The 26479-nt window shown below is 47.8% G+C and overlaps 2 protein-coding genes across 3 annotated transcripts in view; both read right to left on the bottom strand.

The window, feature by feature from the left end:
- The window catches only part of CRLF1 (cytokine receptor like factor 1), a 29056-nt gene that overhangs the window by 2071 nt on the left and 506 nt on the right, over positions 1 to 26479 (bottom strand). For both annotated transcript variants that reach the window (XM_083594784.1, XM_083594783.1), the window contains exons 2-6: positions 10575 to 10856; positions 8359 to 8488; positions 6880 to 7049; positions 3462 to 3619; positions 2000 to 2168 (exon numbers count right to left, since the gene is read on the bottom strand). In XM_083594784.1, coding sequence (XP_083450910.1) covers positions 2000 to 2168; positions 3462 to 3619; positions 6880 to 7049; positions 8359 to 8488; positions 10575 to 10856 — 909 coding nt within the window. The remainder of the gene's footprint in view (positions 1 to 1999; positions 2169 to 3461; positions 3620 to 6879; positions 7050 to 8358; positions 8489 to 10574; positions 10857 to 26479) is intronic.
- On the bottom strand, positions 22508 to 25996 carry LOC310753486 (uncharacterized protein). Its single transcript, XM_083594841.1, has 2 exons — positions 22688 to 25996; positions 22508 to 22626 (listed from the first exon to the last, which is right to left on the bottom strand). The coding sequence occupies exons 1-2, from the start codon at positions 23650 to 23652 to the stop codon at positions 22617 to 22619; spliced, it is 975 nt and encodes a 324-aa protein (XP_083450967.1). The 5' UTR covers positions 23653 to 25996; the 3' UTR covers positions 22508 to 22616.

Here is a 26479-nt window from a genome sequence, read left to right on the forward strand (position 1 = left end):
TGAAGGGTGGGAAAGGGAGAGAATTAGATAAATTAACTTTATTACCTGGGTTATGAAGGCGCCCTAAAGACATTAAAGCAAAGATTATGGGATAATGCACACAGTGACTTGCAATCTCGATCACACGCAGTCTGTAGTCCGCTGGCAGTAGGAGTACAATATGGGCACGTCTTTAAGTTAACACCTTACACTAAAAACCTGACAGTACCAAATTATCGGGATGCGGGTGGCGCTGTGGGTTAAACCACAGAGCCTAGGACTTGCCGATCAGAAGGTCGCGGTTCGAATCCCCGCAATGACGGGGTGAGCTCCCGTTGCTCGGTCCCTGCTCCTGCCCACCTAGCAGTCCGAAAGCACGCCAAAGTGCAAGTAGATAAAGAGGTACCACTCTGGCGGGAAGGTAAACGGCATTTCCGTGAGCTGCTCTGGTTCGCCAGAAGCGGCTTAGTCCTGCTGGCCACATGACCCGGAATCTGTACGCTGGCTCCCTCGGCCAATAAAGTGAGATGAGCGCCGCAACCCCAGAGTCGGCCACGACTGGACTTAACGGTCAGGGGTCCCATTACCTTTACCTTTACCAAATTATCAAAGGGTAGTCACCAAAGCCAGACTAAACGTCTTTCATTCTGCAGTGTTGAGAGGAGTTCCCTACCAGGACAGACTTTGCTCGTGTGCTCAAGACATCGACTCCATAAAACATATTTTGTTGCACTGTGCAAAATATGAGCAAGCCATGGCTGAACTGATACTACCCTTGCTGGTACCTTTCCCAGGAAAATCAGAGGCTCGCTATGTCAGGTTCCTATTGGAAGACCGGACAAACGCTAGAACATTAGCAGTGGTGAAGTTTTTATCGGTGGTTGCAAGAACCAATGATCCCTATATTCTGAACAAAATGCTTGTTTAACCTGGAGGTAGGCTGTCTGAATTGTGCATTGCTTTGTAACAATTTGTTGGGTCTCTGGACTGTAATAAAGATTGATTGATTGATTGATTGATTGATTGATTGATAAATTAACAGGAAGGATTCGAAACCTGCGGGACCTGAGATTCTTAGAAGACTGGAGTAAATATATGAACTATTTGAAAAGTGATGGTAACGAACAGATCGCGCTAGAAGTTTTGTAAGGAGGGCTATTTTGAAATATTGCAAGAAAGACTCTGAGAAGAATTGTTAGTTAACGATAATTAAGAGTAACAGAGAAATTAAGAAATGCAGAATAAGTGATGAAGAACGAAAAATCATCAGAGGTGTTGACGGAAGTCTAAAATGTTGTATAAGCTAAGAAGTTATGTTATATGATTGTTGGAAATGATATGTTAAAAAAACCAATAAAAATGTATTTTAGAAAGGAGAGGAAGGGGAGAGATGTGAGGAAGGCAGGAAGAAACTCGCTGGCGTAGCTCAAGTCGGGAGAACGCAAGACTCCTGAATGTCAGGGTTGTGGGTTCGAGAACCACGTCCGGGGCCGGATTTTGGTTTGACGAGGCCCTAAAAAGTCTGGGAACGGCTACTCTGAACCAGAAAGAGCCAGACACTCTTCCTTGTAGGGAAAGCTGCTCCTTCCCCCTTGATCATTTTGACTGCCCTTTCCTGGACCTTTTGCTTTCCCCGCCATGAAGCGAAAATCAGGTGTCCCCTCCAGTAACCAGGAAAAGGAGAATGACATCATTTGCGAAAGTCTGGCCTGCGAAGGGTGTGAGCTTTTGGGGACGACTTCTGAGCTGGGAAATAATAACTAGACCTCCAGCCTGGCCCCAGGACAAAATATCCAGGTGCTGGGCATACGAGGAAGCTGGGATTTCTCCGGAGACGATTTCTCCCCGTCCCCAAAGCCTGAGTTTGGCACGGGTCCGGTTCTCCGGACGCCTGCTCAGGTTTCTAGGGAGGGGGGAAGAGGCGGCCGCGGCCGGGGAGGGACCCCCAAGCGAGGGGATCGTGGATGCAGCTGCGAGCCCCAGATCTCCAGGGCCAGGGCGAGGAACAGGGGCCACGCACCGTTCCGGGGCGTCGAGGCGGCCGTAGGGTTGCTCCATTCGCTCCAGATACCGGCCTTCTTGGACCCATAGATGCCGAAGGGGTTGCAGCGCACCTGGACGAAGTAGACCGTGCCAGGCCTCAGCCCCGCGAGCCGGCACGAGGTTTGGTTGCCCACGTTGTCAACCACCTGCGGTGGGGAGAAAGAGGCGTCGGAAAGGGGGCCTTTTTACCAGGACGGAGACATGGCCAGATTTACCTGGAAATGTCGGGGTTGAGGTCTAGGTGAAGCAGGCATGCCCATCCCCTCCAATGTTTCTCCCCTGAAAATAGGGACGTCCTATTCCATCCCCTCCAACGTTTCTCCCCTGAAAATAGGGACGTCCTATTCCATCCCCTCCAACGTTTCTCCCCTGGAAATAGGGACATCCTATTCCATCCCCTCCAACGTTTCTCCCCTGAAAATAGGGACGTCCTATTGCATCCCCTCCAACGTTTCTCCCCTGAAAATAGGGACGTCCTATTCCATCCCCTCCAACGTTTCTCCCCTGAAAATAGGGACGTCCTATTCCATCCCCTCCAACGTCTCTCCCCTGAAAATAGGGACGTCCTATTCCATCCCCTCCAACGTTTCTCCCCTGAAAATAGGGACGTCCTATTCCGTACCCTCCAACGTTTCTCCCCTGAAAATAGGGACGTCTTATTCCATCCCCTCCAACGTTTGTCCCGTGAAAATAGGTAAAGGTAAAGGTACCCCTGCCCGTACGGGCCTGTCATGTCCAACTCTAGGGTGGCGTGCTCATCTCACTCTAGAGGCCGTGAGCTGGCGCCGTCCGAAGACACTTCCGGGTCATGTGGCCAGCGTGACGAAGCTGCAGCTGGCGAGCCAGCACCAGCGCAGCACACGGAAACGCCGTTTACGTTCCCGCTATGAAGCGGTCCCTATTTATCTAATTGCACTTAAGAGTGCTTTTGAACTGCTAGGTGGGCAGGAGCTGGGACCGAACGACGGGAGCTCACCCCGCTGCGGGGATTCGAACCACCAACCATACGACCAGCAAGTCCTAGGCACTGAGATTTTACCCACAGCGCCACCCGCATCCCGTCCTATTCCATCCCCTCCAATGTTTATCCAGTGAAAATAGGCACGTCCTATTCCATCCCCTCCAATGTTTCTCCCCTGAAAATAGGGACGCCCTATTCCATCCCCTCCAACATTTCTCCCATGAAAAGCGGGACGTTCCGGGATAAAATCAGAAACCAGGGCAGCTTCTCTAAATCAGGGACGTCCCTGGAAATTCGGGACAGTTGGAGGGTGTGCTTTTGCCCCCAAACATTTTGGTTTTAGCTGGCACTGCCCGCCATTGGCTCTTCTCTCCGCACATCACTGCCTCCGGCTCCGCCCCCCATTCGGATGCCCCTCCCACTGCCCCCCAGGATTTTCCGTGGGCGCCAGGCCCCCTCTGGCAAGTGGGACCCTCACCTTCCACTCGGTGCTGTCCTCTACGCGGTACTGAATCTGGTACTTGGCTTGGAAGAGAAAGTCCTTCAGGGCCGGAGGGGCACTCCAGCGGACACTCAGCTGGTCCTCGAGGTCGCCGACGCGGTTGACGTGGACGTCTGAGGGCGGGTCGGTTGTGACTGTCGGAGGAACGCAACAGGCACTGCCAGATTTACGTATAAGCTAAACAAGCTATAGATTAGGGCCCCACTCTCTTGGGGGCCCCAGAAAAATTCAAAGGAAAAAAACCCCTGAATGTACATTTCAAAAAAATCACGTTAATTTGCTTTTTTAGGGGTTGTATTTAAAAGTCTGGAACGGATTAACCCGTCCTGCATTCCTTTCTATGGGTCTTGGTTTTGGAACGCTTTGGAACGGACTTCCCGAATGGATTAAGTTTGAGAACCGAGGGACCACTGTATTCTTGTAAAATACGTGGACCGAACAGTTCGCCTTGCTGAGTTACCGTTAAGTTTCCATTGCTCAAAAAGTGCTCAGACGGTTCCGTTCCTCCGTGTAAATATTTTCTTTATTTTCTAATAAATGCAAATTCTCCCCCCCCAAAATTAATAGTTCGATTTCGTTGTTCTTTTCAGTTTCGTTGTTCTGTACGGGACAATGACAATAAAGATACCGTACCGTGTAATTGTTGCAAATGAAAGCAAGATATCTCCAGAACGGGCTTTTTTCCTTTTAAGGGAATTAACCTTGCTTCTCACAGACTTGGGACCTACATATCTCCCCCGCCTATGGGGCAGCCGTTACACATCGCAGCCCGCAGGCAACTCCCGGCGATCGCACGTGCAGGATCTGACCTCGGCGGGGGTCCAGGCACAAAGGGAAAGGGTTAAGGAGAAGCAGATGTCTGGAAGGAGCCAGAAAGCGAGAGTGCGATCCAGGAGAGAGAGCTCCTAATTAAATTAAGAGACCAATTCCGCTCACATACAATATATTTCCTGCTTCTCCTCTCCGGGACGCCCCAGACAATCCCTGTTTCTCCCCCCTTCACATTTCCTGGCTCTGCTAATGAGGTCATCGCCTCCCCTCCGCGTGATGTCACAGGTGCCCGGCGCTGACATCACTGCGCTGCGGAAGGCGGCGAAAGTGGGTTTATTTTCTTCTCGTTTTTGTTTTTTGTTTTTATTAAAGATTTTCTTGTTTTACAGAAGTGAGTGTAATGTTCCTCGTATTTTTTCCATGTAATATTTTTACAAATCAGTTTCATTTGTTGAGACATTGGGGGTGGAGGGGGGGAAGATGGGGGGGTCGGGTGGCGATGTTTCTATTATGCTGAATGTATGTAGGGCTGGGTGTCAGTGTTGCTTGCGCTGTTCACTTGTGTTCCTTTGGTGGTGAGAGAGGTTGGGGTTGGCCTCGGGTGTGGTTGTTTGTTTGTGGTTGGCTGTGGTGGTCTTTGTTTTCGTGTGTGAGTGGGGTGGGTGGGTGTTTTGGATCAGGTTAGCCATATTGATTTGCATGCTGTTGGTGGAGTCTTGTCGTTGTCTTGTTGGGCTGTGTATGTGATAAAGGGGAGCCATACCGGGGTAAAGGCGTCTTCTTCTGTTTGTCCCCGTGTCAGTTTCGGTTTATTGGTTAATTTTTCTAGTAGGGCTGTTTCCCATACTATTGGGTACCATTGGTCCATGCTTACTCCTGACAGGTCTCTCCAGTGTCTGGTTATGGTGTTTCTGGCCGCTAAATGTAGGTGGGTTATGAGTTCTTTGTGGTGTAAATGGGCACTATTGTCTTGGAAGATGTTTAGTAGGGCCAATTCTGGGCTGATGTCTAATAGATGCTTAGTTATTTTACGTATTTCTCGTATGGCTCTTGTCCAGAATAGTTGGATTTTGGGACACTCCCACCACATGTGGAGGTATGTGCCTGTGGAGGTGCACCCTCTCCAGCGCTACGGGCTTGGGAATCGATGGGAAAGCCATGCGTCGAAATAACATTTTGCCTCCAGCGGCATTTAGCCGGGGTTATCTGCATGCGATTTCCACCTGGAGAAGGCAGAGGGTGAGACACGATATGGGAGTCATCTTCAGATATCTGAAATCTTGTCTCCAGCCACTCCAGACGGTTGTTGTTGTTCTAATTATTCTAATTATTTTTAATTGTTTATACCCAGCCCCCATCTGGCTGGGTTTCCCCATGGGCTCTGGGCGGCTTCCAGCAAAATATTAAAAAATAAAATAAAATGTCAAACGTGGGGAAAAGCTTCCCGATATTTCTTCAGATGTAGGACCAGAATTGAGCGGTTTAAATGTCAAGAAGGGAGATTCGCCCTGAATTTTAGGAAGAAATTTCTGACCTCAAGAGCTTGTTTGCCGATTGTAGAAAGTGGCGGAACTTCCCTTCCTTGGAGAGTTTCGGGCAGACAGTTCAGGGACTCTCCAGCTGTAATCCCAGCATTGCAGAGGCTTGGGCTAGATTTCCTCCAGGGATCCCCTTCGACCTCCTTCTGATCTCCACCCCCCCCCATAACCTGATATCCCGGTTATGACATTTGAAACAGTGGAGGATTTGTAAGTGATTTCTGATCGCAGCCCTGCACCAGCAACAGAACTTCTGTGAAAATGTTTTATGTTTCCTTTTTTAAAAAAACTTTAAAAAAGAAAGAAAAGATCTGCTCTGATTCTCCTCCACTATATCTATCTATATCTAACTAACTATATCTAACTATCTCTCTCTCTCTCTCTCTCTCTCTCTCTCTCTCTCTATCTATCATCTATCATCTATCATCTATCTATCATCTATCTATCTATCTATCATCTATCTATCTATCTATCTATCTATCTATCTATCTATCTATCTATCTATCATCTCTATCTATCTATCTCTATCTCTATCTATCATCTATCTATCTATCTATATCTATCTCTCATCTATCTCTCATCTATCTATCTATCTATCTATCTATCTATCTATCTATCTATCTATCATCTATCTATCTATCATCTATATCATCTATCTATCATCTATCTATCTATCTATCTATCTATCTATCTATCTATCTATCATCTATCTATCGATCTATCATCTATCTATCATCTCTCTCTATCTATCTATCTATCATCTATCTATCTATCTATTATCTATCTATCTATATCTATCTATCTATCTATCATCTATCTATCTATCTATCATCTATAAAAATATAAGTGGCAAAAACAAGCCACTGTCTGGGGGAGAAAATAGTCCTCCTTTAAAAGAAAATTCTCTCTCTCTCTCTCTCTCTCTCTCTCTCTCTCTCTCTCTCTCTCTGCCTGTTCCTGATAGAGGGAAAACACACATTTTTTACGTGCAGAAACTCACTAAGACAGTTTTCTGGGAACGAACGGCCGATAACCCGCAACAGAAGCACCGTCTCTGGAAGAAAGAGCTCGCGGGACTTCCTTACCTACGTCCACAATGTCCAGCATGACCACGTCGGACGTGGATTCCCCCAGCCGGTTGGTGGCTACGACCCAAATCTCGTAGGGCGTGAAGAGCGCCAGGTCCTTTGGGATGTGGCAGGTGTAGGGCCCGGCCGTGTGATATTCCCGGCAGACGTTGTCTCGCCCGTACCACCTAGGAGGGAAGTGCCAGAATACCGTCGTCGTGGGATGTGATACGGCAATAGCAGCCAAGTACAACATTAAAGCAGATGGTGACAGCAGCCACGAAATTAAAAGACGCCTGCTTCCTGGGAGAAAAGCAATGACAAACCTAGACAGCATCTTATTTATGCATGATTATCACTTTGTGATAATCTTGGGACAAACCTAGATAGCATCTTAAAAAGCAGAGACATCACCTTGCCAACAAAGGTCCGTATAGTTAAAGCTATGGTTTTCCCAGTAGTGATGTACGGAAGTCAGAGCTGGACCATCAAGAAGGCTGATGGCCGGAGAACGGATGCTTTTGAATTCTGGTGCTGGAGGAGACTCTTGAGAGTCCCATGGACTGCAAGAAGATCAAACCTCTCCATTCTGAAGGAAATCAGCCCTGAGTGCTCACTGGAAGGACAGATCCTGAAGCTGAAGCTCCAAGACTTTGGCCACCTCATGCGAAGACAAGACTCCCTGGAAAAGACCCTGATGTTGGGAAAGATGGAGGGTGCAAGGAGAAGGGGACGACAGAGGACGAGATGGTGGGACAGTGTTCTCGAAGCTACCAGCATGAGTCTGACCAAACTGCGGGAGGCAGTGGAAGACAGGAGGGCCTGGCGTGCTCTGGTCCAGGGGGTCACAAAGAGGCAGACATGACTAAACGTCTAAACAACAACAACATGGGACGCAGGTGGCGCTGTGGGTTAAACCACAGAGCCTAGGACTTTCCGATCAGAAGGTCGGCGGTTCGAATCCCCGCGACGGGGTGAGCCAGAAGCGGCTTAGTCCTGCTGGCCACATGACCCGGAAGCTGTACGCCGGCTCCCTCAGCCAATAAAGCGAGATGAGCGCCGCGACCCCAGTCGGTCATGACTGGACCTAATGGTCAGGGGTCCCTTTACCTTTACAACATTAAAAAGAGGAAATAAGCTCGGGCATTTCAGAGATAGACTGTCTCTGAACCCGGAGGCTGCATTTAGCATCAAGTCCATTTTTATATGCATCCAGTCGCTTCAAAATATTAATACCTGCAATGGACACAGCATGAAAGGAACGTGGTTTGGGAGGGAAGAGGAAATAAGAAAGCTCAGGCACTTCAGAGATAGATTGCCTCTGAACCCAGAGGCTGCATTTAGCATCCTGGCCAACTGACACGGATAGAGCGACTCGATTTATCTAACTAATCCCTGGATTTTGTTTCACCTGGGAGACATTTGCACTCTGTCGGGCTTAAAGAGACCTTCCAATCCTTTGCCAGGCTAAGCCCCCTCCTCGTACCAGGATCTTACCTCAATTTGTACTTCAGGGTGTAATTGGTGTGCAGGTAAGTCTCTCCCTCTGTCCCAGGAGTCCACCTGCAGGTGAGGTCCTTTAGATTTTTGGACCAGCAGGAGATGTTCGTCGGTTTCTCTGGCGGCACTAGAGGATGAAAATATAGAATAATAATGATGATGATGTATTTATACCCCGCCCATCTGGCTGTGTTTCCCCAGCCACTCTGGACAGCTCCCAATAGAATATTAAAATCACGATAAAACATCAAACACTTCCCTAAACAGGGCTGCCTTCAGATGTCTTCTAAAAGTCAGATAGTGGTTTATTTCTTTGACATCTGGTGGGAGGGTGTTCCACAGGGCGGGCGCCACCACCGAGAAGGCTCTCTGCCTGGTTCCCTGTAACTTCGCTTCTCGCAGGGAGGGAACTGCCAGAAGGCCCTCAGGAGATGGACCCAGGTGTCCGGGCTGGACAATGGGGGTGGAGACGCTCCTTCAGGTATACTGGGCCGTTTAGGCCTTTCAAGGTCAGCACCTACACTTTGAATTGTGCTCAGAAACGTCCTGTGAGCCAATGTAGGTCTTTCAGGACCGGTGTTATATGTTCTCAGCAGCCGCTCCCAGTCCCCAATCTAGCTGCCGCATTCTGATTAGTTGCAGTTTCTGGGTCACCTTCAAAGGTAGCCCCACGTAGAGCGCATTGCAGTAGTCCAAGCGAGAGATAACCAGAGCATGCACCACTCTGGCCAGACAGTCTGCGGGCAGGGAGGGTCTCATCCTGCGTACCAAGTGGAGCTGCCCTGGACACAGAATTGACCTGTGCCTCCATGGACAGCTGTGAGTCCAAAATGACTCCCAGGCTGCACACCTGGTCCTTCAGGGGCACAGTGACCCCATTCAGGACCAGGGAGATGCAAGTCATCAGAATATGATGTTAACAGGGAAACAAACATGCTCAGCTCTTGAAAAAGAACAGCCCATTTTTTGGGGAAAAACAGAAACTCTTCTCTTGCTTGGCACCAGCGCAATGTTCAATGTTTAAACCATGTCCTCTGGGTAGCAACGATTTGGACCGGGGCGTTTGTGCGTCGCTGCGGCAGGGTGGGTGTTGGAGCAAAATGTTTCCCTTTTCCCAGCCGGAGGTTCCCAACTTTCAGAGCGGAGGCTCTTAAAAATAGCTTGCGATAAAAATCTTACGAATATTGATTTGGACAACTGCAATTTGGCAGCGCCCGCCGAAATAGCTTTTTCCTTGGCTAACGATGGCAGGCCTTGCTACGAAACTCCGGAGACCACAATGCGTTTTTATTACCCAAAGGCCTGGGAATCAACGGCCGGGGCGTGTTAGCGTGGGAAAAGGGGGCTGATGGGTCTGGCAATGGGAGAAGTTGAATCTGGAGGTGGTTGTGTGATCAGAAGGCAGGAGGCAGAATTGGGATTCAAAATGGAGACTGGAGAACAAAATGGATTTCAACAGGGGCAGACGTCAGGTTCTGCAATTAGGCAGTATGAACCATGTGCACAAATTTAAAGACGGAGGGGACGGACTTCTGGCTTACTAACAGTACATGGGGAAAGGATCTGGGGGTGTTAGTGGACCACAAGTGGAACGTGAGCTCACAGTGTGATGCAGCAGCAAAAAAGGCGAATGCTATTCTAGGCTGCATCCACAGAAGTCCAGTGTCCAGATCAAGGGAAAGGTAAAGGGACCCCTGACCATTAGGTCCAGTCGTGGCCGACTCTGGGGTTGCGGCGCTCATCTCGCTTTACTGGCCGAGGGAGCCGGCGTACAGCTTCCGGGTCATGTGGCCAGCAGGACTGAGCCGCCTTTGGCGAACCAGAGCAGCTCACGGAAACGCCGTTTACCTTCCCACCGGAGTGGTACCTATTTATCTACTTGCACTTTGATGTGCTTTCGAACTGCTAGGTGGGCAGGAGCAGGGACCGAGCAACGGGAGCTCACCCCGTCATGGCGGGGATTCGAACCGCTGACCTTCTGGTTTAACCCACAGCGCCACCCGCGTCCCAAATTTCGCAGAAACACAAGGAAATGTTAGGGGTCCCCACAACCCCCTCCCATCTGCAAGCAGACGGTCACAAACTCGGCCATTGAAGATCCCACCGGACGGTGAAACGGAATGGCGTTGCCTAGAAATGGGCAAGGCCAGCTGGCTGGCTATACTGCAAAATTTTGTTGCAGGAGAGGGGAGATTTTTTTCCCCCAGACGTACATCCTACGTAGAGACAGGATCCGGCCAAAATGCCTCCGCCTTCCTTGCTGTGGCAGACCAGGTTGTCCCCCGACTGCTGCTGCGATCCGTTCAGGTTAGAGATCGTGACCCCCAGGGTGTTGGCGCTGAGGACCTTGTACGTCTGTGCCGGGAGCCGCCGGCCGTTCAGAGTCCAGTAAAGGTCTTCGGCTCGCAGGCTCGAGTCGGCAGAAACCGAACAGTTGGCCGTGAGCGAGGAGCCGATGCGGAGAGTCGGGTCTTGGGGGAGGATGATGGCCGGGTCTGCAAGGGAAAGGAGCGAAGAGAGAGAGAAAGAAAATTGGGCAAGGAAGATCAGGACCAGGTGCGCAGCCTGGGGGTCATTCTGGACTCACAGCTGTCCATGGAGGTGCAGGTCAGTTCTGTGTCCAGGGCAGCTCCATCTGGGACGCAGGATGAGACCCTCCCTGCCCACAGACTGTCTCGCCAGAGTGGTGCATGCTCTGGTTATCTCCCGCTTGGACTACTGCAATGCGCTTTACATGGGGCTACCTTTGAAGGTGACCTGGAAACTACAACTAATCCAGAACGCGGCAGCTAGACTGGGGACTGGGAGCGGCCGCCGAGACAACATAACACCAGACCTGAAAGACCTACATTGGCTCCCAGGACGTTTCCGAGCACAATTCAAAGTGTTGGTGCTGACCTTGAAAGCCCTAAATGGCCCAGTATCCTTGAAGGAGCGTCTCCACCCCCATCGTCCAGCCCGGACACCTGGGTCCATCTCCCGAGGGCCTTCTGGCAGTTCCCTCCCTGCGAGAAGCGAAGTTACAGGGAACCAGGCAGAGGGCCTTCTCGGTGGTGGCGCCTGCTCTGTGGAACGCCCTCCCGTCAGATGTCAAGGAAATAAACAACTATCTGACTTTTAGAAGACATCTCAAGGCATTCCTGTTTAGGGAAGCTTTTAACGTTTGATCTTTTACCGTGTTTTTAATATTCTGCTGGGAGCTGCCCAGGGTGGCTGGGGAAACCCAGCCAGATGGGCCGGGTATAAATAATAAAATATTATTGCTCGGCTCCCAAGCCATATCCCAGGACATTCTCGGACGTACGGGTCATCCCTCGCTTTGCAGATTGTTTCCATCGCTATTCTACAGTACGTATCTCTTTCATGAGATTTGTTCCTCGCCAGATTGCCAGAACGAAACGAGAACTTCTCGGAGCGGTTTACAAAGACAAGATCTCTTGACCGAAAGCTCAGGAGACGCCCTATTCCTGCGACTGCAATTTGTTCTTTAATTCTGGATTTCGGAAGGTCAACCAGATGTTTTTTAACATCTGCCGCTCTGGCAGATGTCGACAAACGTTATATTTGCACTAGGCGCAAGGAAGATGAGGGCAACCTTTTTGGGGAATACAAGTGCCAAACCCCAGAATTATGCTGACCAGAAGGGATGTGTTTTGAAATTCTGGACAATGTAGATTTGTCTTGGTCTGGTGTACGCAAAGCCTTCAATTCTGTCGCTCGGTGATTTGTGCTTATATGGTCTCGCCATGGCCATTGGCTGTAAACAATAAAAAAACAACAACTGCTGGGATTGAAATTTTAAAATGTTGCAACCCGCCTTGGGACTGCTGGCGAAGGGTGAGTTCTTTTGGAGCTAAATGGGACCCTGAGGGTCATCCAGCCCAACCCCCTTAAATGCAGGAATCTTTTACCCAACTTGGGATTCGAACCCACGACCCCTGAGATGAAGCGTCTCGTGCTCTACCAAATAAATGAATTAATACTACTCCTCTTTTATTGTGTTTATTATATGCACTTTAAATGTGCTTTAAATGTACGGCTTGGATTAATAATAATAAACAAACAAATATTAGCAGTAATAATAATAATAATAATAAATTTAATTTATATCCCGCCCTACCCAGCCGAAGCCGGGCTCAGGGCGGCTAACAATAAAATAATACAACATTCTAAAATCATTTCATTATAAAATTAAATCAAATAAAATAAATATTCCAAACCGTACTTTGAAAGTAAGTTTTCCCCTTTCTCATATATATTCATATTCATATATATATATATATATATATATATATATATATGATTTTATAATTTACATTTCAAAATATTTATTTAAACAACCTTAAATCAATGGCTTCCCTTCTTCATCTGCATATCATCCATCGCCGCATATTTTACATGAACCAAACCATTCAGTAATCCCTTGTTACATCCATCAAAACTTATTTACGCTGCTGAGTTTATCTTAATGTTCAATGAACATAATTTTCACCCATATATTCAGTCAATGTTTCCCAGCCTTCTTCAAACGTGCTTTCCCAACACCAGGGTCTTTTCCAGGGAGTCTTCTCTTCTCATGAGGTGGCCAAAGTCTTGGAGCCTCAGCTTCAGGATCTGTCCTTCCAGTGAGCACTCAGGGCTGATTTCCTTCCGAATGGAGAGGTTGGATCTTCTTGCAGTCCATGGGACTCTCAAGAGTCTCCTCCAGCACCAGAATTCAAAAGCATCCATTCTTCGGCGATCAGCCTTCTTGATGGTCCAGCTCTCACTTCCATACATCACTACTGGGAAAACCATTGCTTTAACTATACGGACCTTTGTTGGCAAGGTGATGTCTCTACTTTTTAAGATGCTGTCCAGGTTTGTCATTGCTTTTCTCCCAAGAAGCAGGGGTCTTTTAATTTCGTGGCTGCTGTCACCATCTGCAGTGATCATGGAGCCCAAGAAAGTCAAATCTCTCACTGCCTCCATTTCTTCCCCTTCTATTTGCCAGGAGGTGATGGGCCCAGTGGCCATGATCTTCGTTTTTTTGATGTTGAGCTTCAGATCATATTTTGCGCTCTCCTCTTTCACCCTCATTAAGAGGTTCTTCGATTCCTCCTCGCTTTCTGCCCTCAAAGTTGTGTCATCTGCATATCTGAGGTTGTTGATATTTATTCCAGCAATCTTAATACTTAAAGGTAAAGGGACCCCTGACCGTTAGGTCCAGTCGTGGCCGACTCTGGGGTTGCAGTGCTCATCTCGCTTTACTGGCCGAGGGAGCCGGCGTACAGTTTCCGGGTCATGTGGCCAGCATGACTAAGCCGCTTCTGGCGAACCAGAGCAGCGCACGGAAACGCCATTTACCTTCCCGCCAGAGCAGTACCTATTGATCTACTTGCACTTTGACGTGCTTTCGAACTGCTAGGTTGGCAGGAGCAGGAACCGAGCAATGGGAGCTCACCCCATCATTGCGAGGATTCGAACCGCCGACCTTCCGATCGCCAAGTCCTAGGCTCCGTGGTTTAACCCACAGCACCACCCGCGTCCCTTTTATAATACTTAATACTTGGACGCCCAAAAATGAGATCATAGTATCATAGAATTGTAGATTTGATAGGGAAACCCAGGGTCATCTAGTTCAACCCTCTGCATCTTCAACTGAAGATGCCCCCCCAGATTAAAAGCGGGGAACCTTTGGCCCTCGCGATGTTCCTGAGCTATGACCCCGCAAGTGTGGGGTGCGAGTGTTAACCATCAACATCTGGAGGGTGAAAGGGGATGGTGTTTCAGACTAGGACCTGGGAGAGACACGAGTTCGAATCCAGATCATGTGGGTGGTATCAGGGGCCGTTCACTGCCTCCCAGCCCAACCTATCTCACAGCATTGTTGGGGGGGGGTTAAATGGGGGGGGAGAGAGAGCAACGCACAGCCCACCTTGGTCCCCTTTGGAGGAAACAGCAGGATGTAAACATACAGAGGTTTCTTTCGATCTTGCGGGATGCCAGCTTCCACAGCCGCTCGGAGTCCGACAACATCTGGAGGGAAAGCGCCGATTCCTCTCCCCCCCCCAACCTCCTCATGCCCTGATCCTTTGCAAGGCTAATTGATCCTTTGGTGGGAATACGGCCCGCAACATCTGGACCCACTCAGCGAAAGGGCAACCAAATATTGAGGTAATTGGTTGCGTCTGTGGAGAGCCAAGACGAATTCTGCTCAGTGTCCGTAGCAGCAGAGGGGGAAAACCTCCTCCTTAGTTGTTCCGATTGTTACATCCAGTTTAGTATTGTCCACACGGGCTGGCAGCAGACCTGCGAGGGTTTCAGGCAGGGAGCAGCCTCAAGCCAACCCTGTCTGGGGACGGCGGGTTTTGAACCCAGGGCTTTCCGCATACGGAGCAAAAGCTCTGCCCATACAGAGTGGCGGTTCTTCCCTTAAAAACAAAGCAAGATTCCAGTCCTCATGGGGTTGCCGGTTTCCCTCCCAGATGCACCCTCTTTTTCATGGGTAAAACGAGAGTCGTCATAACGATCCACAGTTAAAACTTGGCCATTGTGTCCTCTTTTTTATTCAAAATATGGCAACCCTAGCCAGGAAGTGAGAGCTGGACCATAAAGAAGGCTGATCACCGAAGAATGGATGCTTTTGAATTGTGGTGCTGGAGGAGATTCTTGAGAGTCCCATGGACTGCAAGAAGATCCAACCTCTCCATTCGGAAGGAAGTCAGCCCTGAGTGCTCACTGGAAGGACAGATCCTGAAGCTGAGGCTCCAATACTTTGGCCACCTCAGGAGAAGAGAAGACTCCCTGGAAAAGACCCTGATGTTGGGAAAGATGGAGGGCACAAGGAGAAGGGGACGACAGAGGACGAGATGGTGGGACAGTGTTCTCGAAGCTACCAGCATGAGTTTGACCAAACTGGGGGAGGCAGTGGAAGACAGGAGGGCCTGGTGTGCTCTGGTCCAGGGGATCACAAAGAGGCGGACACGACTAAATGACTAAACAACAACAACAGAGTACAGGACGTCCCCAAAACACAGCAATTACCAAAGGATGTCAGGTCCGTCCGTCCCTGGCGAAGAAGGGGAGGGATGGGGCAGGAAAACAGCGGAGGAGTCTACACAAATCTGAGACGCAGGCCAAAATCTTTCCAGGATCTGTTTTCCGGAGGGATTTCGAGGCCGGCGGAGATGGAGAGCCCCTCTGTAGGGGACCCCAAATTTTCCACCCGTCGTTCTAAATGCTAGTGGAAACTAAAAAAAACCCAGTGGTCCAGAAGACGCCTGCTGTTTTCCTCCCATAGCCTTCCTTCCTTCCTTCCTTCCCCCAGATGCAAGAACCCCCAAAAACATGTGTTTTAAAAGGGAAAGGTGTGAAATTTTCACACTGGGAGAGGAAAATCTTGGAGCTGCGCTGGAGAGATTATGGGGAGTTTCAGTCCCACTATACCTGTGAAGGATTTTATCACTTTCTCCTTCTATTTTTATTTATTTTCTCCTACTGATCAGGTGTTAAGTTATGCCGGGAAGTGAAACCAGATTTCCAAGGTGTCAGAGACATTTATTTGCTTTTTCTTTTTTCGAATGGCTGGCTTTTACGGCACCTCTTTCTCTCTCTCTCTCTCTCTTTTATTATTGGTATTTTTTAAAACAGCTGGAGGAGACCAGAATTGCAGCGATTGAAATTGCAAACTTTCCCTCCTCTAACCCTCCTTGTATTATTATTATTATTATTATTATTATTATTATTATTATTATTATTATTATTATTATTAATATTATTATTATTCCTATACCGCCTTTCCCCCCCAGACCAGGGAACCAAAGTCCACTTGCACAAAGCAACACGGCACGGATAAAACGTGAAAAGCTAAAAACGTATGAGAGATCGTCGTTGGCAAGTAATCAAACGATAACGGAATCCGAGCAATATTGCAAAAAAAATCTGTTGAAAATGCAGCTGTAAAAACATCACCGTGTTTTTATTTCCTTAAAAGCAGTTGGTTGGAAGAAGAAAATCTTCATTGGCCGGCAAAAGTACAGCAAGGAAGGAGCCAGTCCGGCTTCCCTAAGCAGAGAGTTCCAAAGTTGCCTGAGAGGAGCCACCACCGATAAGGCCCTGCCCACGTTCCCAACAAGGATAAAGCAGTTTTTTTCTGTTTTATCTGTGCTTTTGTATTTTATCTGCAAGCCACAGATTAAGCCCTGACCTGGAGAAAAGGCAGGATTTTTTATTATTATTATTAATTATTATTAATTATTATTATTATTATTATTATTATTATTATTATTATTAGTGTGGCTGCCCCTGTTCTGGCCCCTGCAATTCACAATCTCAAGACATTTTTGTCCTGGTGAGATTTCCCAGTTTGGATAATTGGGTCTTTTTACCACGAGTGTCTATTTGCAAGGGCATCCGTTTGGTTTTACAGGGGTGCCTTGGTTCTCAAACGCCTTGGTACTCAGACAACTTGGAACCCAAAGACTGCAAACCCAGAAGTGTTTCAGTTTGCAATCTTTTTTCGGAATCCAAACGTGCTCCGTTTTGAATGTTATACTTCCGATTTGAGTATATCGCTGAGGTCTGTCTGTCTTTGCTATTTATTTTGCGTTTTTGCAGCTTTTTTTGTTTTTGTGACTGTGTGGAACCCAGTCCGGCTACTGATGGATCGATCGTGCGACTGCAGTACATTGTTTATCGCTTTCATTTTATGGATCGATGGTCTCGTTAGTAAAATCCATGTTCAGGGGTTGTTTTTAAAAGTCTGGAACGGATTAATCCGTTTTGCATTGCTTTCTATGGGAAAGCGCGCCTTGGTTTTGGAACGCTTTGGTTTTGGAACAGGCTTCTGGAACGGATTAAGTTTGAGAACCAAGGCGCCGCTGTAAATGCAATTTCCGCTTTTGTGTTCTTAGCTGCTTTCAAATTGTCTTCAGTTGTGCATTGATTGCTTAGAAGGCAGCTGAGGACAAAAGAAGGGCAGTTTTGGAATCGCAGAATCGCAGAGTTGGCTGGGACATAGTTCAGAATCTTGTGCCCAACATGTAATCTCGAACCCACAACCCTTAGATGAGAAGTTCCATGCGCTACCAACAGAACCACCCCAGCCTTAATAATCGTATCAACAATACTGTAAATGATATACAGTGGTGCCTCGCAAGACGAAATTAATTCGTTCCGCAAGTTTTTTCTTCTTGCGAGTTTTTCGCCTTGCGAAGCACGGTTTCCCATAGGAATGCATTGAAAATCAATGAATGCGTTCCTATGGAGACTGCTTGCCAGGCTGGCGGTGCGGAGAAGGGCTTTTCTCCCCACCGCAAGCCTTCAGGACAGGTCCAGGAACAGAGGGGAAGGTGCGCAGCGCTTCTCCTCTGTTCCCGGGGCTTGCCGTGGGAGGAGGGTTTTTCCTCCCCACCGCCAACATTCAGAACAGCATTCTGAATGTTGGCAGTGGGAAGGAAAACCCTCCTCCCACCGCAAATCTTCAGGACAGCCATCCGAAGGCTGTCGTGGGGAGAAGGTCTCTCCGTCCCACCGCCAGCCTTCGGAGGAGGTCCAAGGACAGTGGGGAAGACGCGCTGCGCTTCCCCGCTGTCCTGGAGATTTCCCTATGGGCTTTCGTCTTGCGAAGGAAGCCCATAGGGAAATTCGTTTTGCGAAGCGCCTCCAAAACGGAAAAACCCTTTCGTCTAGCGGGTTTTTCGTCTTGCGAGGCGTTCGTCTTGCGGGGCACCACTGTAATAAAAATATTGGCATCCATCGGGAGACAACGGACCGCACCTTTAGGGGTGAAGTCAAGCTGCTAAATAAAAATCGAATAATATGGAAGCTTTCTAGATTTATTTGCTTCTTGCTTTTCCGGGCAGAAAGGGATGAGTGAGCAAATTAACATATCTTGCTCCTCCCACTGTCCCTTCTGGCCCCGCCCACCAATAACACGTGGCCCCCGAAAACCGCCGAGAAGGGAATGTTGGCCCTCAGTTCCCTCCTCCTGGGCTAGGCCCCCTAAAATCAGCGGACAGGACGAACTTACAGTAAGCCTGCTCCTTTCAATGGGTCTACTCCGAGTAGGGCCGCCGTACGCCCAGAATGTCCCGGGATTCGGCAACCGAAAGTCGCGTCCGTACGAAATTTTCGGCAGCCATTTAAAATTGCTCAAAAACTGGGGGGAGGGGAGCTCAAGAACTTTGACGACCCCCTGCCCAAAAAAAGGTCAATAACTTTTGTGTCCGGAAATACAGCAACCCTAACTCTTGAGTATAACTGGGCTGGATTGAGGAGCCGAGAATTCGCAACGTTAAAAAATTGCAAGCATTAAGAACAGGAAACGAGGAGTGTTTAATGTCATTTTTCAAACAAAAATCTCTCGGAAGCTGCACCAGAAGCAACAGCAGAGAATATTATTATTATTATTATTATTATTAATATTATTATTATTCTTCCCCACTTTTTTCCTGATGGGATTCTAGGCGGCTTACAGACAAAAATAAGATCCCCCAAAACCAGTGGTTTAAAACATTGATGGGCTTAAAACTATACGCATCTATAAAATCTCCCAAGTTCCAAAAGCTTTCCTCGCCACATATATTTAACCCTGCGTTTATTTGAACGGAAACGTCCGCTAATCCCAGGACGTTTATAGTTCTATAAAACATGACGGACATCCCTTTTATTATTTCGGCTTTTATCGCGCTGGACTAGTCCTTTAAAAAGGGGAAAGCAGCCAGATTCTGAACCAACAAATACATGTTTCGGGGAAAATATTCTTATTTTATTATCTATGAGCTTGGCGGATGGAAGGAAGGAAGACAGATTGCAGCCGGTTTGCCAGTCCAGTCCAAGTAATTTTATTGTGCTAGCCAAGAGAATGAACGGACTGCTTGCGTTTTTTAAGAGTGCCTTTCAAGTATTGATCTGACGCACTTATTGATTTAAAATCGCACGCATCACCTAGATGCAAAGTGCAATGGTACCTTGGTTCTCAAATGCCTTGGTTACCAAACGCCGAAAACCTAGAAGTGAGTGTTCCGGTTTCCGAACGTTTTTCGGAAGCCGATCGTCCGACGCGGCGGTCGGCTATTGTTTCCGGGGCACCTGCGCCAATCAGAAGCCGCGCCTTGGTTTCCGAACATTTCGGAAGTCAAACGGACTTCTGGAACGGATTAAGTTCGAGAACCAAGGTACCACTGTATTAGGCTCTTTTGGTTTTGCTATTCATTTTGTGTTTTTATTTCGGAGGCTTTTTCGGTTCGTTTGTGTTTGTGACTGGGCGGAACTCAGTTCAGCTGATTTGACTAACCCTAACCGCTGTGGGTTCAAAAGAATGGATGCTTTTGAATTCTGGTGCTGGAGGAGACTCTTGAGAGTCCCATGGACTGCAAGAAGATCAAACCTCTCCATTCAGAAGGAAATCAGCCCTGAGTGCTCACTGGAAGGACAGATCCTGAAGCTGAGGCTCCAAGACTTTGGCCACCTCAGGAGAAGAGAAGACTCCCTGGAAAAGACCCTGATGTTGGGAAAGATGGAGGGCACAAGGAGAAGGGGACGACGGAGGACGAGATGGGGGGACAGTGTTCTCGAAGCGACCAGCATGAGTCTGACCAAACTGTGGGAGGCAGTAGAAGACAGGAGGGCCTGGCGTGCTCTGGTCCAGGGGGTCATGAAGAGGCGGACATGACTAAACGACTCAACAACAACTGCTGTGGGTTAAACCACAGAGCCTAGGACTTGCCGATCAGAAGGTCGGCGGTTCGAATCCCTGCGACGGGGTGAGCTCCCGTTGCTCAGTCCCTGCTCCTGCCCACCTAGCAGTTTAAAAGCAGGTCAAAGTGCAAGTAGATAAATAGGTACCACTCCGGCGGGAAGGCAAACGGCGTTTCCGTGTGCTGCTCTGGTTCGCCAGAAGCGGCTTAGTTAGCTAGGGGGATTTGAGGTAGTCATCTAACAATGATAACAAAATTGGGGTTTTAATAGTTAGGATAAACGTTTGTTTGTCTGTTTTTTATATTGTAATGTGTTTTTTTTGTTATGTTTGTTATAAATTTGGAAAAATTAATTAAAAATAAAATGAAATAAGGTCTCCTTCTGAGACTCGGCTCTTGAGAAACACGATAAAGGTCCCCGCTCCCAAATTGCAGTTCTGCGGATCTGACCCCAGGGATTGCACGACAACCTGACAAGGTCTGCCATGTCCGACTCGACCATAGCTGTCAAGTGTCCCTTATTTGAAGGGACAGTCCCTTATTCCAGCGCCATGTCCCGCTGCTGTCCCTTATTGATAGATGTCCCTTAAATGATGTCCCTTAAATTTCAAAGGAAGCAGCTCCTCTCCCTCCCTCCCTGCCGGCCAGGGAGGAGGGAGGCTCCAACTGTGTTGCTTGGCTGTGTTGCTCACCCAATAAGAAGTCTAGGAACGACTGGGGAGTGGAGCTTGCATGCCTTGTGTGTGGCTAGTTAATGCAAGCCAAGGGGGTTTTTGAATGCTGGACGCCATTTTCTTGCACGTGCTGCTGCAAACTTAGCAGTGCAAAGCCAGGCCGGGGAGCCATCTTAAGTTGAGGCTGCATAGGCCTTGTGGTGCATGTGATTCAGATTCTATTCAGTTGAACCTCTGGTTACAAAGTTGGTTGGACAGTGTTCTCGAAGCTACCAGCATGAGTTTGACCAGACTGCAGGGGGACAGGAAGACTGGAGTGCCTGGAACAGGTGAGGCTGCAGGTCCCTTATTTTGGCTGCTGGTCCCTTATTTTCAAGGCTGCTGGTCCCTTATTTGCAAATCTGTGAGTTGACAGCTATGGACTCGACACAGGTTTGGCCGGGGAGTTAATCCGGCCTTTGTGATCTCGATTAAGTCGGAGGATTTCCAGGTGTTCGGTGGTCAGTTCCTAGAATGTGGGATTTAAGGGGGCAAGGGGTCACTATTGGGGTTTCCTCCCCCCCAACGTTCAACGTCTCCATTTCCCTGGCTAAACGGCAGCGTCGCAGAAACCTAATCCCGACGGAAGCTCGTTTGGACGTCTCGCTAATTGAAGTCAGGAGGTGGAAGGCCGGCCGAAGACATTGAGGTTATGGCCTCAGAGAGAGAGAGCTTACAAGACGTTCTGCATTTTGCAATTTGGGAGCGGAGACCCAAATTAACCTGTGCAACTCCCTGCCTCATGATAACAGGCTTCATCTCTGTGCTGCTTTTGACACCCCACTTGAAACATTTCCATTGTTTGCTCTTGTTATATCAACCTTCTTACTTTTTCAAGGTGGTACTTTTATTGTCCTGGCCTGGAGAAAAGACATTATTATTATTATTATTATTATTATTATTATTATTAAACTTGATGTACTTTTTAATCTGTTTCCTAGTCCGTTGCTATTTCAACTTTCCAGAAGACATAAATTACTGATTTTCCATAGGGGTTATTATTATTATTTATTAATTGATTGATTGATTGAATTTGATGCATGTTTTAATCTGTTTCTTTGTCGTTATTTCAGCTTTCTGGAAGCCATAAATTATTGATTTTCCATAGGGCTAATTATTACTATTATTATTATTTGTATACCGCCCTTCATCCACAGATCCCACCAACTAAAATTACAATAAAAGCCCCCGCAAAATACATCCTGGATACATTCCACAAATGAGGACCCACCACAGAAAAGGCCCTGTCTTTTCCAGCTCTTTCAACTAAGAATCTGGAGACGACGGGGATTGAAACCGGAGTCTTCTGCGTGCAAAAGAGACCTTCCTCCACCTGCTTCAAGGCCTTAAAAATAAGGATCCTAGCTCATGGTTCTGGATAAACAGGAACATTCTTGTTGTTTGTTGTTTAGTGGTGTCCGACTCTTCGTGACCCCCTGGACCAGAGCATGCCAGGCCCTCCTGTCTTCCACTGCCTCCCGCAGTTTGGTCAAACTCATGCTGGTAGCTTCGAGAACACTGTCCCACCATCTTGTCCTCCGTCGTCCCCTTCTCCTTGTGCCCTCCATCTTTCCCAACATCAGGGTCTTTTCCAGGGAGTCTTCTCTTCTCCTGAGGTGGCCAAAGTCTTGGAGCCTCAGCTTCAGGATCTGTCCTTCCAGTGAGCACTCAGGGCTGATTTCCTTCAGAATGGAGAGGTTTGAGCTTCTTGCAGTCCATGGGACTCTCAAGAGTCTCCTCCGGCACCAGAATTCAAAAGCATCCATTCTCCGGCAATCAGCCTTCTTGATGGTCCAGCTCTCACTTCCATGCATCACTATTGGGAACATAGGCACTGCTTTTACCAAGACAGACCTGCAGCTTAGTATTGCCTCCACTGGCTGGTAGCATCTGTCCAGGGGTGCAGGCAGAGAGATTGCAAAAAAGTATTGCCTGCACTGGCTGGTAGCACCATGCAAAAAAACCTGCAGACTGAACCCAGAGCCTTCTGCATGCCAAGCAGGTGTCCTCCCACTTGCCCTTCCTTTGAAAGGAACCAAGTCTCCAGTCCTCAAGGGAATAAACGCTTTCAAATGGAGGCCTTTTCCCGGCCCGACCTCAAGACGCCAGAGATCAAACCTGGTGTCTTCTACATGCCAAGCAGGTGTCCTCCCTCTTGCCCTTCCTTTGAAAAGAACCAAGTCTCCAGTCCTCAAGGGAATAAATGCTTTCGAACGGAGGCCTTTTCCCGGCCCGACCTCAAGACGCCAGAAATCGAACCTCAGGCCTTCTACATGCCAAGCAGGTCTCTCCCCCCGAGCCACCCAGAGGGGGTCAAGGAAGGGAGCCTTTTCGCCGAAATCCCCCAGAGAGGGCCCAGCTGCGGACGGACACAGGTGTAGCTCTGTCCCGGCACTGTTGCGGTGTTCAGTTTCACCCCAGATCCTCGCTTTGTACGTGTGCAGAAACTGTGTTTCCCCCCCAAACAAACTTCTCAGCTGTGTGTTTTTGTGTTGCGACTGTCCCACCAGCGACAAGGAGTTTTTATTGGCCTGGACTGGCCCATCGCACCCTTTTTTTCCTGGGGGTGTGCGGTAAAACCCCACCACCTCCTTGGAGAAATCTCTCACCCTGAAGAGGAAATGTAAACTTCCTGTATCAGGAGTGGAGCATTTCTGTGCTTCCCTGAACCACCGAAGAGTATCACCTCTTGTCTTTTTGGAGCGGGACGGACAAGATCCGTTCCAAGAACGAAAGCTAAATTTTGCGTTTACAACCCTCAAGGGTCTGGTGTGTGTGTGTGTGTGTGTGGAAAATCCACTTTCTCCTTTTCTGCGAGCTAGAGAAAGTTCGAGGACCGAAACGCCAAATTTCGACGGCTGGGAAAAATCCTCCTTGCAGAAATTTAATAGGGCCATCTAGGCCTTTTTTTAAAAAAACAGTGGGAGAAAGAATTAAAATAAAGCTTTTAAGGCTTTTAAAGCAACTCCCCCCCCCCCCCGTTTGGAGAGATTTCTGGCAAAGACCCGAGTGATTTGGCAACGGGCCACAGTTGGAGGATGAGAGAAGGCCACCCTCACGACTTTCTAACATTAATTATTGGGATTAAAAAGAAGAATTTGCTGTAGAGAATTTACTTTGATCAAGATTTCTCATTGTTCTGAAGACAAAGGAGCAGGATGGTTTTTTGTGTGTGTGAGGATACGGGACAGATTTGCCCTTGTTTTCGGCGTGTAGGGATATCTCGCCATTTCCAACTTTGCAAGGTTTACACAGGCATTCTTCATTTTCCTTCTCAAACTTCCGTTTTCCTCTATTGTTTCCCGCCATCATAAACTCCAATCAATGCAGGGCCTTCTCTTAGGGAAAAATAAATATATATACTACTGTAAATCATTGTGTACGTACACCAATGACCCCCCCAAAACAAACAAACAATAAATATATATGTTTCATGGACCGCAAAGAACAGAGGGAGATTCTCCACTATTTTGAACCTAGGGGATCCAGCGGATTATCTCGCATCCTCCGCTATGCAGTAAGAAGACTGATTCTCTCGCATTACCGGAAAATTATATTATTATTCTGGAAGCAAAGAATTGCCCTCTCTGTGCGGAATTGCCCTACAGAAAGTTGAGATGTGTGGATTGCTATTAATATTCTTATTATGAGGTGCAGAGTATATATTTTTAAACAGGACATTTTTTGCTACAAACTTTGGCCCCAGGGGTCTGCGAGGTTTGACGAAAGGTCTCTCTATAAGCACGCAACGCTGAAAATAAAAGTGTTTCAGGTATAAAAACGATAAATCAAGAGCGACGCAGCAGTTTGCTGCCCCTAGAGATCTGTCTGGGGGATTATATGAGAGATACAGCAACCAAGAGATCTCAGTCCTGTGGGATTCTCTGGGGTTTTGAATTCTTTGGCGGGTGCGTAGATTTTTTCTCTTATACTCTAAGGCTTCTGGAGGGTGTACGGTAAATTGCAGGGTAGGATTTAATGTGCATTAGTCATTATCGCTTTGGGAAGTTTTGGAGAGGGACTTGTTCTCTTCTGATGGACTGCAATAAAATTATCCAGACTGATTAACCATTTTGATTCGGCTGCAAAAGTGGATGCCAATTTTCCACCTTCCATTCCAAGATCCTGCCCCCCCTCCCTGAAAAAAATATTGTTTTTGGGGGGGTACTGTTATATGGATTTTTTTACACACCCTTATACAGGAATAAAGAACAGGTCATGGGACGTGCCTTTTGCAGGGGTTTTGTAACTGGCAGAAACTATATATATGAAGGTTGCACGAAGGAGTTTTATTCTTGCCGGAAAGAGGGAGAGGGAAAATGAATCGCAAAGTGGAAGGTGATTGCTTAAAAAGAGCAGGTTTAAGGAAAAAAGAAGAATATTCGATATTTCTGGGTTGTAACGAGGCGGGGTTGGGTTTTGGGTTTTTAGATACTCTTTCCCCCAACCCAAAAAAAATCAGGGAGAGAATTTTATTGCCAAGACATGAGGAATGAGGTCTTTGTTTGGTTCATGCAACAGGTTTGATTTTGAGGTTTGGGGCACCAGCTTGCGGGTCCCTATCCTGACACTTTCTGGTGTGTGAAAAACAGACCATTTTCTTCACCTGATTTAAAAAGAGGGAAGGCTTAACTCAACTCCCTTTGTTGTCTGGCTTTGACACAGACACACACAATTTTTGGTGCTATCCTTTCTCCCTTCACCTCCTCTCCCAAGGGTTAAAAATAATAAATAAAACAATGTGTGTGTGTCTGCGTCAAAACACACAAAACACAAAGCACAAACACACAAAACCCCTGGCCTGTCTTGGCCACCCGCAGCCTGCACAGCTAAATTAAGGAAGACTTCACTTTCCTCTTAACGCAAGTGAATTTCCTGACGAGGACAAAGACGCAAAAGAGAGGGGGGTGTCTTTCAATATGCCCCCCTCCCTACCGGTTTTTCCAACCACTGGCATGCTTAGGTTTATTTATTTTTTAATGCATTTTTTTTTGGAAGGGGGGGGGAAGCGTGCGGGGGAGAGGATTCCGTGCTAGTAAATAAAAAAATAAACAAACCAAACCAGAAAGCAAACTCTGCTGGAACAGCGGAGATGTGGAGTCTTTGGAGGTGAAGATCAGATTCAAGCACTGAGGGGGCTCGCGGAAGAGATGGGGAAGAGGTGATCCTGGATTTGGCGGACCCCCCTCCCCACATGACAACACCCCCCCTCTTTTCCTAAATTAATCCCCACTCAACCCCCAAAACGCATGCCCAAGTTTGCCACGCGCAGTTACCCTGAAAGGTGGTTTGTAATTTTTGAGAGAGGGAGTGAAGAAGGAAGAGGAGGAGGAAGAAGGAGAGAGGGAGGGAGATTCGGAGCCGGGGTGGGGAAGGAATTAATCCCTAGAGGCGTTTTAAAGGAGAGAGGGGAAGAAGATCTTTAAAAATTGCGCTTTCTCTCTCACGCAGAGAGAAAATCACTGCGCTTCGAAACTCCCGGTGGCGCTTTCCCTTCCAATCTCTTATTTATGGGACTTTTTGCCTGGCACGGCTAAGATTCATCCCTCCAGCCCCCCACGACCCAAAAAAATAATCAATTTTCTTGTTAAAAACAGGTATTATAAGGGCTGGTATTAAGCCTTTTTCACCTCCCCAAGCTGGACTACGCAGTGTCCCTCTTAAATAAAAATAAGGACACACATTCCCAAAGAAGACTGTTGGGCATTTATTTGTTTTTTAAGT

The sequence above is a fragment of the Podarcis filfolensis genome, assembly GCF_964270895.1.
Source record: "Podarcis filfolensis genome assembly, chromosome: 18".
In the NCBI taxonomy this organism is placed as follows: Eukaryota; Metazoa; Chordata; class Lepidosauria; order Squamata; family Lacertidae; genus Podarcis; species Podarcis filfolensis.